Here is a 15,232-nt window from a genome sequence, read left to right on the forward strand (position 1 = left end):
CATCATATAATTTTTTGCTAGTATATACTGACATAAGGTTTCTATCATATAATTCTTTGCTAGTATATACTGACCTCCACTGTTTGCTTTTTCTTCTGCTCAATTTTATATTGGCTCTACAACTTGATGAATTTGTTCTTTCATTCATGTTCCATGTTATTTACTCTTATGGACAATAACTGTTCTGTCATTTTTTCCTTTCCTTTTCCTGTGCTGTTTCATCATCCACTTGTTTACCCTCCCCATCTCAATATTTCATTCTGTTAATGTCTCTTTCTCATATAATTCCTTCCTCTCTATTTAGAATATATTGTCTTTCAAAACCCTAAATGCTGGCTCCTATTGCCTTCTCTGAACAATCCCATACATACAGACATGTTGACTAAAGACTTATTAAAAAATACAATCTTTATGGCCCTTAGTCTTCCACAACTTTTGACTTTTTGTTTTGGGCTTACCAGTAAATCATAGAATTTCTTCCCTCTTCAGTTTCAGATATAACATTGAAACATGGTAAACCAAAGGCACATGAGGAATTTTAAAGAAGGCAAAATGGTAGAAAGACAGCAGAGAGACCTTATTTCCAATTTTTAGATTTTTTCCAAGAGATACTGTTTTATTACAGTAATAAAACTATCCTGAGATAAAGGGGAATTACAAAACTAGATGGATTACTTCACTGGCAATATTCATGATGTTTTACTACTTTCAGAGACTTTTGGAATTCCAGTTCTTAGGTCAGTTCATAGGGATAGTCAGTTTTATAGTCCTTAGAATTTGTTTTCTGACTTAGTAAAGGCAATAGCAAAAATTCTGAGCAGGCCTAGAATGATAACATAAGAGATAAAAAGGGTACTTTTACCTTATATCTTCTGTAAGTTCATCAATCAGCTTCAACCACATCTCAGCTAATCGGTTTTCAGAAATTTTAGCCTGCATTCCTGATTTTAAGGTGGCTAAGTTGGATTGCTGAGGAATTTAAAAGAAAAGGATTTGCACTTATAAACTTCCACTGTGGTTTATAGTCAATATGACTTTCAAGACTTTGATCTTATTTATTTCTCTGTGTAAAGACCAAATCAAAAAAAGACTCAGATGTTCAAACTTGATTCATATTTAACAGAACTAACCTGATGTTCTTCCTCACTGTGCATAACAGTACATGATATTGCACCTAGCTTATAAAACAAATAACAGTTCCACAGACTTAACATGCCGCTAACTAACACTGAGGACTCTTCCCTCCCCTGGGAATTCCCTGCAGATTCAGTCAGGAGTGTACTGAGCCTTGCCAAAATGCAGACTTATGATTAACAGTGTCATTTGTTACACTGAGCTATGTTTAATTTTGAATCAGAAAAAAGGAGGTAAAGCGTCAGAAAACTGTTCCATAATTTGCTCAAAATGTCACTTTTTGATTATACCTTTAAATTTAAAAAAAAGTAAACATGAAAAGCACAGCAGCAAAAGAAAGATTTTAAGTGTCTTACCAGTCTTTCAGCCATGTTTAGGAGAACATTCACGGCGTCTAATCTATGACTTATGTCCTCCCAAAAGGAAGTCAGTGTTACAACTGGCTTTGTGTTTGCCCATGGCAAGTAGTAATAATAATTACCTGGTGTGAAACATTTGCATGTTAGATTTGGAATTCATGGCAGAAGTATAACATTGTACATTGTTGCTATATTTATTTCATTTATGTACTACAAATCATTAAGAATATGCAAGCTAGTCCAAATTCATCAAAGGATTTGTTTTATTTTCAAGCCACTGTAGTGTCTGTTGAACGGCAAACTTTTACTTCAAATTGTTTCAAATTCCAACAGATTTTTTTTAATATAAATTAGCTGTTAATATGAAATAAAATATTCAAATAATTATTTTCCAGATTAAGTCTAATTACTTCATTTAATACAAATGGAAGAAATACTCCTCTTGGCAGTTAATTAAAAAAAATATAGCAAAATATATTTTCCTGTGATCTAGCTAGGCTTTTTTTTTCTAGGCTGCAAGATGCATGGCTTAAAAACAAGTTATTATTTTATTCTAAATCAGAATATTCAAAGGGTGTTCTCCCTATTTAACCCCTAGTTATCCGCAAAATACTGTGATTTTTTTCCTTGCAAATTTTCCTGTGTACATCTAGGACATGGTCAAAAGATTTCACTGAATTCTGTCAAAATCTCATTAATAACCCCAGCAGGCTTTGCAGCATGTATTCCATAAATGCAACTTCATCTCAAAAGCTGTGAAAAGCCACACGCTCTGTCACATTTTCAGTAAGTGTGCAGTGCAGTCAGGGCTGACATTCCAAAGCTATAAAAAGCACCTCAAAACCAGAATTTTAGAGTCTTTTCATCCCCATACCAGCAGCATCCTTACCATCAAAAACAGCACTACTGTACTGAGTTGTTGATGCCAAAGGTTTACAGGTGGTATCAAACTTATTGCCGTAGTTACCAATGCTAACTTCGAACTGAATAGGCTCTCCAGTGTCTTGCAGCATGGTAGCAGAATGAAACACAGCAGCCAAGCAGAACTTCCGTCTGCGCTGGTATTTCTGCAAGAACAACCTTTTTACTTGTATTTCAATATTTGTAAAACAGGATCCACAATTATAGAAAAGAATAGCAATAATTTCTTAATGGAAATAATAACTTTTATATTTTTACTACTTTCTGAGAAGCAACCAAAACATATAATGTGTATAATAAATTACTGTATTTGATATTATAAAATGTTTCAAATTAACAGTTCTTGCTACGAGGGTATGACATTTTTGTAGCCACTACTCCTCGGTCACCAATAACCACCAATCTCTTCAAATTCAGAGATTCAAATCCAGTTTTGATGTTTGTGAGTTAGATTATTCTCCAAAGACAACCAGCCAAGGCACCTCTCCATTACCAACAGTGACAAGGATAAAACAAGTATTTACCTCAACAACCAGCAAGTCATCATTAGGAATCATCTCTAACTTTTTATTAACAGGCTTGCTTTCAGGTATTGTAGACAGTTCAACCAGAATTCTCCCTCTATAAGCAACTCCTTCTCCCTGTAACATAAACACAATCAAATCCAATTTTATATATTTGTCCTACAGAAGCATACACTTTCTTTAGCTGCACATGATTCTGGTCTCACTGAAGTGTTCTCAGAACTCCTGCAGAGGCATGAATGTAAATATGTGAACAAGTGAAATTAAGCACTCGGCTTTAATTAACAATAGAAGTAAAAAACAAGGAAATAAGAAATATAAATGCATGGAAAGATGCAGTTAGTGAAAATCATCAAAAACACTGCTGCTCTATCAAAAACACTTTTAAAATGAAGACAGGTAGGAATGGTAAATATTATCATACTTCCTTATTAATCTTAAATATAATATATTATTCAAAAAGAAACACCAAAAGGAGTGTAATGTGAAACAAAAAAAAAGACAAGACATTAAAATTAATTAATTCATTGATTAGAAACAACTGGGTTTAATTCTTTTATTAAAACAATTAATAAGGAAACTGACCTTTCCAAAGTTTAATTCATCATATGGGTCTGGGAATCCAGTGTATTCTCTTGGACTTCCATAAAAGTTTAGGTAACAAGGCCCAAATGTTGGTAAAAAGCCAACTTCGGTTTCTCCAGTGTTTACTAACAGAAAACATTACCATTATATCTTTGTTAATTACCATCTGAGCCAGAAAGGCAACTAACATTACTCTCAAATCCACTAGAATGAAGGTTAGATATTAGTTAGGTGTTAGTATTAGTAATGTAAGAACACTTTATTCTCTGGATATACCATATGAATGTAAAGTAATTATACTATACTTATTCCTAACTTCCTTCCCCATTGTACAATACTTATACTAAATACCACTTCACACAGTAAACCCCCCCCCAGAATAAACAGAACTTCTGTCCCACTCCAAATATATGGTTTTCCTTTGTGTGAAAGGGAAATACACTTACGCTAATAGAAAAATAATATTTGCAATCATTTAAATGCACAAGCCAATGATCAAGCTAAATGGTCACAAAAAAGATGCACACCGTAGCAGAAAACCCCCTACTGTTAACAGAGCTAATCCTACTGTTCTAATTTTTAATATCATTTTTCTGTGCTTATCCTTCAGTGCAAAACAGACTACTGCAAAATTTAATCATAATGCTACAGTGCATTGTTTCTCACCAACTCCCTTTTCAGTAGGCTAAAATTCATAAAAGACTGAAAGTCTGCAAATTCAGTTGATTCTCAATCAATTCCAATGACAATAAACTGATTAAAATGAATAAACCAACCAAATTGAATAAAATTATTTCATGACTAACAGCTTAAAATTTCCCAATTTTTAATCTAGCTAAAAACATATACTAATAAGTATTTAGAAATTTTTGTCAGTTTTAATGGCTAAGCTAGGAAACTGCACACCACAGCTATTTCTTATTTTCAGATATTTATAATATCCAAAAATTGAAAAAGTATTTCCATTGCTAGTGCTTACTGTCATAAAATTGTATTTTTTAACAATGTTCTGGTTTTTAGCAGAAAAAAATATATAGGGAAGCCTCAATTGTATTACTGCTGTTATCTTTTGGGCTTGCATTTATCCCTTGCAAATTTAGATGAATGATATTCTAAAAAGCTCCTTTTGGAGCTAATTAAAATCTATACTCTAGGGAGTTAATTGTTCTTTCAGTAACAATCAAACACATGCCAAGGCAATTGATTGATAAATTGAATGAGTGATGTAAAGATAATTAGAAAAAGATAAGCAATACACATGCAGAAAAATATTGCATAGTTTTGAGTGAACAGAAAAGATTCTATATTCTTTTTCTTCTTGTATCCTAGCTTTTGCCTTTGAACAAACGATCCTGGTACAAAAAAAAAAAAAAGATGAGAATAGGTTCGTAACCTTGCAACTGATATCACTTGGGGTGATCTGCAGCACAAAGGAGGCGGCGTTTATTTATCACAGGAAAGAAAGGCTGAGATAAAGTGACAGTGAAGGGTTATGCCTTGTATGACTATGCTACTGCTGAGTAGCACAAATAAATAGTAAAAATGAATGTGATGTCTTGATGTAATTTCCTGTGAACACAAAATCACATAAAATCTGCACAATATAAAATAATGACTTGCAGTTCCCTAGTTTCCATTGGGATACTTCCATATCCTTATATTTGAATCAGAAACAAATCAAAATTTGAAGGAAAAAGAATTGTTGGAATGATACCCAATGTTTTAAAAATTCTATCACTGAACTGCTCACATCAGATCTCAGTATGACTAGATTTAAGGCACAGATATGTATTAATATATTCACTACTTACTGATGTTAATAAATGAAACAAAATATAAATTTTAAAACAAACAAACAAAAAACCTCTCCCAAACCTGGAATAAAAAGAATTATTTTCTATTTTTTTTAACATTTAAAATGCAATTGTTTATTTTCAGAAGGTTGATGATCATGGATTACAGAAAATGACTCCAAGAAATTATTTGTCTTTAACCTAATATTATTTTATTAAGAAAGACAGTAATTGAAGTATTGAGCAGATGAATGAATGCTACCTTTCAACTGCAATCCACTCATATTTATTCCTCACTATATAAATATTTATCATAGTCTTTTAAAACTGGATGTCAATGTAGACAGTTACGGAAAAACACATCTCTCCAGGTAGTAACAGAATCAGATTTTATTTTTCAGACTTTATTTATATAGTTTGTTAAGCATCAGCAAAACAGCCACTAATTATTTTAGGCAGTTACTTACTTCTGCAAGGCTCTGCAGCTGTAAAAATAGATGTGATCTTGTAGCTAAGTTAAAAATTGCAAGCCATTGTTAGACTAAGCACTTTATAATCGAAGCAACTACATGCTCATCTCTAACACACAGCTTGAAGCACCAGCCAAACAGAAACATTTTCAAACCAATTCCAGTGCCAAAACTGTTTTCTAGGGTTAGTTATGTTTGATACTCTTTAATCATAATGGTGAAATATTTTTGAAAAGTAATTACTAAAAAATATTTTTAAGATTATGGATTATCTTAGGCAATACTCCTCAGTTTGGGCACTGGAAAGAAAAATCAGTAACAGATGAAGATATAAACCTTCATATGATGAAGCCCCTGTTCCTGAAGATGAAAATTCTATATTATGAAAAGAGAAGTAGTTATATGACAAGTGACAACAGCATTGTAAAAACACACACATCACAAAGCAATCTCCTTCTAAAATAAAGTTGAAGGCCTGAGAAAAAAATAAAGTTCATGTGGGTTGGAATTTTGCTTCCTGATTAATATATAAAATTATTACTCTTCCTGTACAAATTCCAAAGGAAAAAAGCTGACACAACATATTGCTTATATATACATTCTGTTTCAGCTTTGTACAGTCTTTGTCCACACAAAATACAAATTTATTTTTAAAACTATTTTTAAAATCTTAAGAACATTTAAGAATCCCACCACATTTCATAGCCCCTTAGAGTATCTACATTTACTGAGAACCGTAGACTAGTTCAGTTCCACAGTTCTTTAGAAGCCAGAACAGGCTTCAGGCACTGAAGAGAAGATTTTACATAGAAATGGCTATTCCAATGTCAGTACCTCAGTAGAGAGAGAAATCAAGTAAGATTTCCTCAGTTACCAAGTGCCTGGGTTTGAAGTATAAATTTGCTGTGACACAGCTGCAGTTCAAGTTATACACTTATACAGGGAGTATAAGTGATCTCTCCAGAGCTGAATTTTCCCCTAAAGCCCAACCCATTGCCTTTTTCTTTTGCTTCTGATTGCACATGGGATATATGAAAAGAATGTTTGCACGAGCTCTTCCTTCAACAGCAGTCGTTGTAAGAGAACTACATTATAAGCTTGAAGTTACATGACTGAAAATACAGTTCCACCCAATTCTTGCCTCATGTTGCTATAGGACTGGAGCCACTATGTTTTTGCCATTTTGTTTTTAAGCGCCTGATATAGCCACCAAGTTAAGGACAAAATGGTCTATCTCAGATTAAGTACATATATAGGTTTTATAAACACAACAGAAAAAATTAGTAATTTAGACTTTTATTGTGGCAATGGTAGAAATGGTTTTGAGCCAGTGTCCTTTATACTAGCATAGATAATCAGATGAATCAGATATCTTGTTATAAAAAGATGAGGTGATTGAAAAAAAAGAAATAATCAATAATCACAAGATTATATTAAAAGATAAATGTAACAGGACTTATTTAATATTATCCAAAATCTTGGCCAAAAAGTATTTCTTATAATATCATAAAGAAGAGTTTTATTACGAAGCTATTTTCCAATGGGAACAACATGTTAGGCACTTCATGTCCTGCCTATCTTATTGTTTTCTTCCAATTAATGAGTTTTGTTTTCAAGTTTTTATGAAATTACATATCCAGTCATCTATACTGATTGAAGCACATAAATTAATATCTGCAACCATGCATTGCAATAAAATCTTCATTCATTGAAGCTAATAAGAGTTACTAAGTAGAAATATGAAGTACTCATGCAATGAGATGCAGTGCCCATTTCTAGTAAGCTACTGATCAAAAACCGATCCAAGTTCCCCCAGCATCTGAAAGCAGCCTAGTAGTACTCAGCAAATGAGTATATGGTTCTAGATAGTTCCTTTAGGCTAATTACTCAGGAAAATTCCACAGCTTTTACATTCTCTTCCCAAAGAAAGAACAGATAGAGTATCAAGGTGGCAACAGAAGTCTTGTTTACTAGTGCCCAAAGAATCAGTGATTCTGAAGCACTGACTCCAGATTGCCTTGAAATTCAATGTCTTCTTAAACATATAAGTAAACTTGCATATCTTAGTCATGATAGATTGTGATATCACATAATTTTCTGAATTTGGCAAAGAACTCACAAATTTAATTAGTTAATTAACTTTTTATATATATATGTGCATGTGTGTGTATACAGAATAGAACGCTGAATTTTGAATTAGTTACTGCTATTTCAATGATGATGTGGTTTAGACATTAAAATTTTAATACTTTACTTTGAAGAGTCCCACAGCATGTTTTCTAGGAGCTTTGTTTTGAAAACTCCAGAAACAGATAATCTCGTTGCCACAGAATTGGGGAACTACAGAAAAATATACTTTCTTAGAACACTAATCTTTGCTATTCTCTGTAACACAAGAGAAGACAGTAAGTTAGACACTGCTCAACCAATTACCTCCAACCTCTCCTCCAGAAGCAGCAATTTTTGAGAGGCTTAAATATGTTGTTCCCACTACATCATTTTTTGTAAGACGATCCCTACAGAAATAAAAAAAGAAAGACTTTATTTAAATATAATATTGGTCATCATACACAGAAGTACACACATTTCACATCACCTAGAATGCATTAATATTACTAAGATGGTAATGACTAGTTACAAAAGCGGGTTGTACCAAGAAGAATCACCTGACTTTTACACTGTCACTTAAAAAGTGGTCATTGCACAAAATTAACAATAATCCACGTTATACTAATCAGTCTCGTGTAAAGAAACCATAAAGGTACTTAAAGATACTTAAACACTTGCTTAGATACTCTCACAGACCGTAAAAATACTAAAAATATCTGACAACAATAGAACCAGACTTTTCTTCACTTACTATAATTTATTTTGTTTAGTACTTCAATTAAAAATCATAACTTACCAGTCAATAATTGAAAGTTTTATTCTCTCACACATTGAAGGAAACTGAAAATAAAAGCAATTAAAGTAAAATAACTCATTAGTTATTTCACCTCTGTAATGTTAATGCCCTGCGTTCCAGAAGGATGGCTGTTTTCTACAGAAACAAGGGGAAAAAACTGACCTTGATTTGAAGAGAAATAATTTGATTCCACTCTGGATTGGCATTTTTCTCAATTATATTTGTGCAAACCTGCCAAAAATGAAATCAACTAAACAGCACATCAAAGATTAAACAGACAAAACAGCATATAGTAGCTATGACTTAGGATACATCATAATCTGTTTGGAAAAAATAGGTAGTAGTTAATGATGAATCCTGAATGGTTTACGCTGCAGTGAGCCATTAGTTTTCCATTGATAACTACTGCTAAAGTGATGTGCATATGCAACATTATTGACTATTAGAGGGAAAAGAAAATTTGGAAACTGTGTTTAAATATGAGATTGGAGTTACCCTACCTTTTATTTTCACTTGCTACAACTAAATGAAATTATTAAAGCCTGTTATTTCCACAAGTCAAAATTTAATGTGCTTTCACAGTAGCACTGAACTCTTAACACAGCAGAGAAATGAAATGGAGGAATGACTTGATTCCAATTTTCTTTATGCAGATTTTAGAGTAGATGAAGAATATGGGAAAGGCTATATTATTTGCTAGTCATATCTTTTAAAGATCCTCTACATTACTGGGTGTGGCAACCTGATTACATAAAATATTAAAGAAATTACAAAAAAGATAGGCTACTAATGAATATAAGTTGTACATTTGTGCTCCAGATCAAATTTGGCATTCTAAGGAACACATTAGTAATAAAACACCCAAACGCTGTTAACCTGTCCAGAAAGATCTGTATCATGAGTTACAAAAAGCCATCAGGAACAGCCAGAAGGCAAGCAATCTGGCATGTATTGCTTCTAGCATTTACTCACACATTCCTTTTATTAGTCATCAGCTCTACACCCTTTCTACTGTACCTTGCTGTTTGTCCTCACTTTACAAAGTGAACTTTGTTTTTCATTGTTTTTTTTATTTCTAAAATTTCAGTAAACTTAAAAATTCATATTAGCATATGAAACCTATTCTCAAGGCTATGATTAGAATACAAAGATTCAGATATTTACTAAATTACCTTTTTCCCAGCAAAAGAAACTTCTACAAATGGATCCACCAGGTTTTTCTTGTCTGCTTCTCCTCCAAATATTTCCTTGACAGTCTGTGCAAAAGCATCATCCACTGGAGAAGTGTCAAAGATTAAATTAAGGTGGTTGGTTGTTGATGATGATGATTATTATATTGTCAGTCTAAATAATAAATTGCCCATACCAATCCCACCAAAATTAACCACCTTACAGATCTAGGAAGGATAAAGTCTAACCTGATAAACAAAATTCTGAAGCATATTGATGGTAAAAATGGTGAATTTATGTTTAGGAGCAATTTTAAGAGTATAGATTTTTCAAACATCACAAAAAATGCTGATGTGCTCCTGAATTTAAAGGCATCATTGTATTTGAAAACCATTATGCATGTATCTGTAGACATTGCCATTTGTTGTCACAGATACAGGTGAGAAAATAACCTAATAAGGCACAAAAAGCCACCTACATTCTATGCGAAAACACATATGGCATTACAATGAGAGAAACAGACTTTGTCTCAGCCAGGTAGGGTTGACACAAGTAAAATCTCACTAAAAGAACTAAGATCAAACTGCTTACAAACTTCCCTGCCCTCCAAGGCTATTATTTAATCTTATGGTACTCAGCTTAGAGCCCACAAACTGCCTGCTGCTTTCTGAGATGCAGCCAGTTCCTAGATCCTTGTTTCCCGTGGCCACTCAGGAGCAGGGTGCTGGCACTGCAGACATGGCAGCAGGGGTTCACTGACTGCGGCAGCCCTGCAGCCTTTGCCCTGCTGAACACAGCTGCAGCTACGAGCACCTGGGAAGAAATAATGGACTGCTGGCAAGAGGAAGCTGCAGAAGGCCATCTGCAGTACTACTTATCTGCTGGGATCTAAATGACATCGGAAAAGAGGGCTGCAGGGAACCACTTCTCTAATAACCTCTCAAAAGTTGGCAGGGATTGGGATCCAACGGGAATTTGACACATGCACCATATACTTCGGGAGACGTGCACAGAACCTTATCTGCACATCAAGTGTTGTTACTTACGTGCAACCTCTATGATTGGAGAGAGCTAGTGAAGATGACCCTTCCCCACTAGCACTCAGCAACAGATGAAGATTACCAATCTAATGGGTATCACATTAAATTAACCATTACAAGAACTAAGTAGACTTACTGAGCATTAAAAAAGGACTGGAGCCATCTCAGAATTACTGGCTCAATTAAAAATGAAAAAACCCCAATATATTTTACGTTCAAAGAATATTTCTGAATAGCTAACATAAATAAATTTTTCTAATGGTAAATAAAAACACCAATGGACAAGTTGGGAGAAGCTACATACTCTGAGGAATGTCCTCAGCTCTGTAGATTTTGAGAAGGAAAGTGACCCATCGAAGTGCAATTCCAGCAGGTAATAACAGATTGCTCTCCACATCATCACTTTCATTATCTCTCTCTCTTTTTTCAACCTGTTGGGAGATACAGTGGTACACAATAAAGACAGAATAATGCACAGAATTAAGGTGAATAGTTAAACTGGTGCCCGCAACATTCTTCAACAGAAGACTGTTGTCAGCTTTATTATGAAGAATAAGTCTGTATCAAATTATCAAGCCACAAGAAATTGATTCTAGCTAAACTATTTTACTTATACTTTTAGCTCTAAAGTACTCAATTGCAGGAGCCCATTATAATCATACTTTTAAAATCATCATCATCAGATGATGATGATTTTGGCCCATGTATAATGTCAATTCATAGAAATTTCATACTCATCTCAAGATAAGGCATCTTAGTGCAATTAGAAAGGCTTACAAATCTGATATATATTTACCAGAACTTATCGCTTCCTTATTTAAAAATAAACACCCCACAAATAACTAGACATATCCTTGTGATTTCAAGAATAATGAGGACAGCAGAGAGGAAGAGTTAATATGAAACAAGAAGGAAATCTTCCATGGTTCTGAGGACCATATTAAATTTAACTAGGTAGTAACAGTATGCAAAAATATCAGGCAGGAAGAACAGCAGAACTTAAACTACAGACAATAGTCGAGTAAGAAAAACATTACAAGAAAAAAGGGCCTGTTTTTACCTTGCCAGAACAGGAGACAGTTAAAGATTGGATCGTTAAAACTACCTACTGCTTTCATATGCATCAAATTACTTGTGCCTGGCTTGTAATTATCAATGGGTCTGATTTTCACCTGGAAAAATTTGGAGCTTTCTGGTACTCAGATTTCTCTGTGGGCTTGTCTATGTAATGTAGTAGTGGAGACATTCCTGACTTAGTCCTGGAACTGGTATCAATATGTTACTTGGCCTAATTAGCTCTGCTAAGGAGAACTACATATTAGCTTGCATGCAAGAACAGTCTAACACATCTCTAGTTCCAGTATGCGAAGGAGTATCTACACATAGTAGAGTAACACACCCAGAGCTGGTCCAGAGGTTGCTTAATTGGGCAGAATAACAAAATAAGCTTTGAGTTAGCCATTTAGTGCTGCATAACCTGGAAACCACTTGTAAATCTTGTCTTACTTTTAAATACTGCTTACAGAGCAAATTTTACAGCATTTAAAAAAATGTTGGGGAGGCATAAATAAATATCCATGGGGTGCAAAGGGGAAGAAAGACATTTAAATGAAACTTACTGGTGGCTCATCTCCAGTTCCCAGGACAAACATGCTGACTTTCATATAGCCTTTGGGTCCTGAATTTGCATCTTCAGGATCATTCAGCAAAAGCCATTTTCTCATGACTGCATGGCCTGAAATAAAACAAACCACCACTAGCCCACAGTAATATCCATTACAAAATGTCAGACATCATATAAACCGTCAACTATTCCAAAAGTATAACCTAAGTTATCCTAATTATTTTAAAAATTTATTCTGTCCTAGACAGGTCTCAACAGTGCCATTCAAAACAAGAAATCTAGTGTTAAAATGCTGTGGCATACTAATTCAGGGACATAACTATCAAATATTTTGCATTATTTTTCAAATTTTAGATCTTTGATACAAAAAGGGGCTTCTACTTTATCTTGAAATCACTGAAAGAGATATATATTGTTGGATTTTTTAAAGTTAATACTTAAAGCCACAAACTTAACTTTACATCAACTTTCTTCTTTTACTTTAGAAATTTAATGAAGTGTTTCAACCTCTAGTCTCAAACTAGGAAAAAAGTTCTAGAGTAACTGTTACTTACCAGGCTCATCATAAACATAGCCAATGTCAATCTGAAATAAAGATTAAAGGTATTATCTTTGAAGAAATATCAAAACAAAAAAGTGGTTGGGAAACTCCCCTCACGTTTTTCATGAGTTCATGTAACATTGTTCTCTTGTCACAAACAAAAGACAGTTTACATTGCATATTATAGGGAGGAGAAAATGTCTTACCCTGACAAATGAGGGATTATGAATGGATACAGCAGCCAAGAAGACAATGCAAGAAAATATGTATTAGAACTAACATCTGTAGTTACTTTACTCTTTCCTCAGATGCCCAGCTTTTTCATTTACCGGAGACAGAAGATGGGGCTAGCTTACTGCTTCTTGAATTCCCTGTGTTCAGCCATTATTTTATGTTCAGACAGGCTTTTCAGAACACTTTTGTTTCCTGCTTATTTCCTGCTCAACATCTCATCCTTCAGTTCCAGAAATGAATCTTGTTTTTTTAGTGAATAATTTTCTTTTTTGTTTTATTAAGAATATGACCAATTTTTTCCGCCACTGTGTCAAATCTGGACAAGATTGCACATATGCCATGATTGTATTCATTGTATCAGATTTCAAACATGTTCAGGAAGGTAAGTATGTTTGCTTATGGCAATTGGGGCTAGTATTCCTTTCAGGTAAAGTCTGAAAGGGCGTTTTTCTAGACAGAATTACCCTTGCGGTTTTCTCTTGGAATGTGTGCCTGCAGGAGCACAAAGTAGCTGAATGATGTGCTGTCACCTGCTTAGTGAATGATCAATCGTCCACAATAGCAGAGTAATATATCACTGACTGAGTCACTAGAAATTACATAGATAATAAGCAGTGAGAAGCAAAAAGCTTTGTGGTAGAAAGCGTTTCATTTAGAAAAGAGCACTCTTCCACATTTGCATATTTTTGTAAAAGCTGGTCCAGAGACTTACTGAATTTTTGCAGTACCAAAGAAGCAAACAGAAAATACAGCCAACACCGACACTGTAAATGCTATAATAGGGGATCCCAGTAGCCTTTACAATTGCTATGAGAATTCTTTGTCTATATTGCTTTAGGAATATCTTCAACAGGCAGATGGCTACCTCCCAATATTGACATAACAATTACAAATAAAGACAATCTCACTAATATCATCACAAATTGCTTTAACTAAGAGACTTTTCCACCATCTCTTTTACTTAACTTCTGACCAAAGGAACACCTTTACACATCATTTGAGAATGTGTATCTTTATGCCACCATACATACCACTATTCTGCTGCATATTATAATTCCCTTTTAACATTATCTCTTCGAACTCTATGTCATACCAAATAATCACCTCACCTCCTGGGGGAAAAAAAATTACCTTTTGATAAATATTTTTTTCTCTTGAACTTAGAGAACTTGGTATATAAACCTCACAAATTTCATTAATAATAATCTTTTACTCAAATAAGAAAACTGCTTACTAGTGCTTTGAGCAAATGGTCTCTGGCATAAGAAGCAAGACATCATCAAGTAATTCTTTGGCCCCATGCTAAGGAAGTATAAATTTAAACATTTAAAACTAGTACTTAAAAAATTTCTCCCATTTTATTTAATTTAGTCAAGATATGGAAGTTACTTTATACCCACCTTAAATTCCCCCATTAGACAGTCTGCTCGTAAAGAGTGAGAATCATACACCTAAAAAGACAGAGGAGTATGAAACAGGAATGTTCCTAAACATGGTGAAATGGCCAGCCAATGCCATATGCATCCAGCAGCCTTCTAAATACGTGCTGTTTTTTCTTACCCGAATACTAACTGTTTCATCAAGCAACTCTAAAGGAGTCATGTGGACATTGTAGAAAAATATCTGTCAGGGTAAAAACAAACAAAAAACCTGTCTCAAAATGACAAACACATAACTAGCCGAACAAAAAATGCAAAACCATTATTTTAAGAGGCACATGAAACATGCCTAATGCAGTACTTTTACCCTGCCTCTTTGCTGGACATATTATATGATATTTTAGTGCAGAATAAAAAACTAAATTTAGTAAATAGGCTCAGGACAAAACAGACAAGTCAGTCACAACTTCCATTTGAATGAATGCAGTAAGCATAACTATGCTGCAAACTTTCAGCACTACCATTGCTCCTTGCTCTGCACTTCACATTTTTC

General features: G+C 34.0%; 1 protein-coding gene across 5 annotated transcripts in view; it reads right to left on the reverse strand.

Annotated features, from left to right (window-relative positions):
• Positions 1-15,232, reverse strand: part of MYOF (myoferlin) — a 67,685-nt gene that overhangs the window by 32,801 nt on the left and 19,652 nt on the right. For 3 of the 5 annotated variants that reach the window (XM_027672258.1, XM_027672256.1, XM_027672260.1), the window contains exons 8-22: positions 14,861-14,923; positions 14,701-14,751; positions 13,080-13,110; positions 12,521-12,636; positions 11,206-11,332; positions 9,864-9,967; positions 8,854-8,922; positions 8,692-8,735; positions 8,220-8,302; positions 6,123-6,161; positions 3,524-3,648; positions 2,939-3,055; positions 2,383-2,560; positions 1,491-1,615; positions 863-969 (exon numbers count right to left, since the gene is read on the reverse strand). In XM_027672258.1, the coding sequence (XP_027528059.1) occupies positions 863-969; positions 1,491-1,615; positions 2,383-2,560; positions 2,939-3,055; positions 3,524-3,648; positions 6,123-6,161; positions 8,220-8,302; positions 8,692-8,735; positions 8,854-8,922; positions 9,864-9,967; positions 11,206-11,332; positions 12,521-12,636; positions 13,080-13,110; positions 14,701-14,751; positions 14,861-14,923 (1,379 nt within the window). The remainder of the gene's footprint in view (positions 1-862; positions 970-1,490; positions 1,616-2,382; positions 2,561-2,938; positions 3,056-3,523; positions 3,649-6,122; positions 6,162-8,219; positions 8,303-8,691; positions 8,736-8,853; positions 8,923-9,863; positions 9,968-11,205; positions 11,333-12,520; positions 12,637-13,079; positions 13,111-14,700; positions 14,752-14,860; positions 14,924-15,232) is intronic. The other 2 variants (XM_027672259.1, XM_027672257.1) reach the window with 1 other exon arrangement.

This window comes from Neopelma chrysocephalum, unplaced genomic scaffold (assembly GCF_003984885.1).
Source record: "Neopelma chrysocephalum unplaced genomic scaffold, ASM398488v2 Primary Assembly neopelma1_97390, whole genome shotgun sequence".
Lineage (NCBI taxonomy): Eukaryota > Metazoa > Chordata > Aves > Passeriformes > Pipridae > Neopelma > Neopelma chrysocephalum.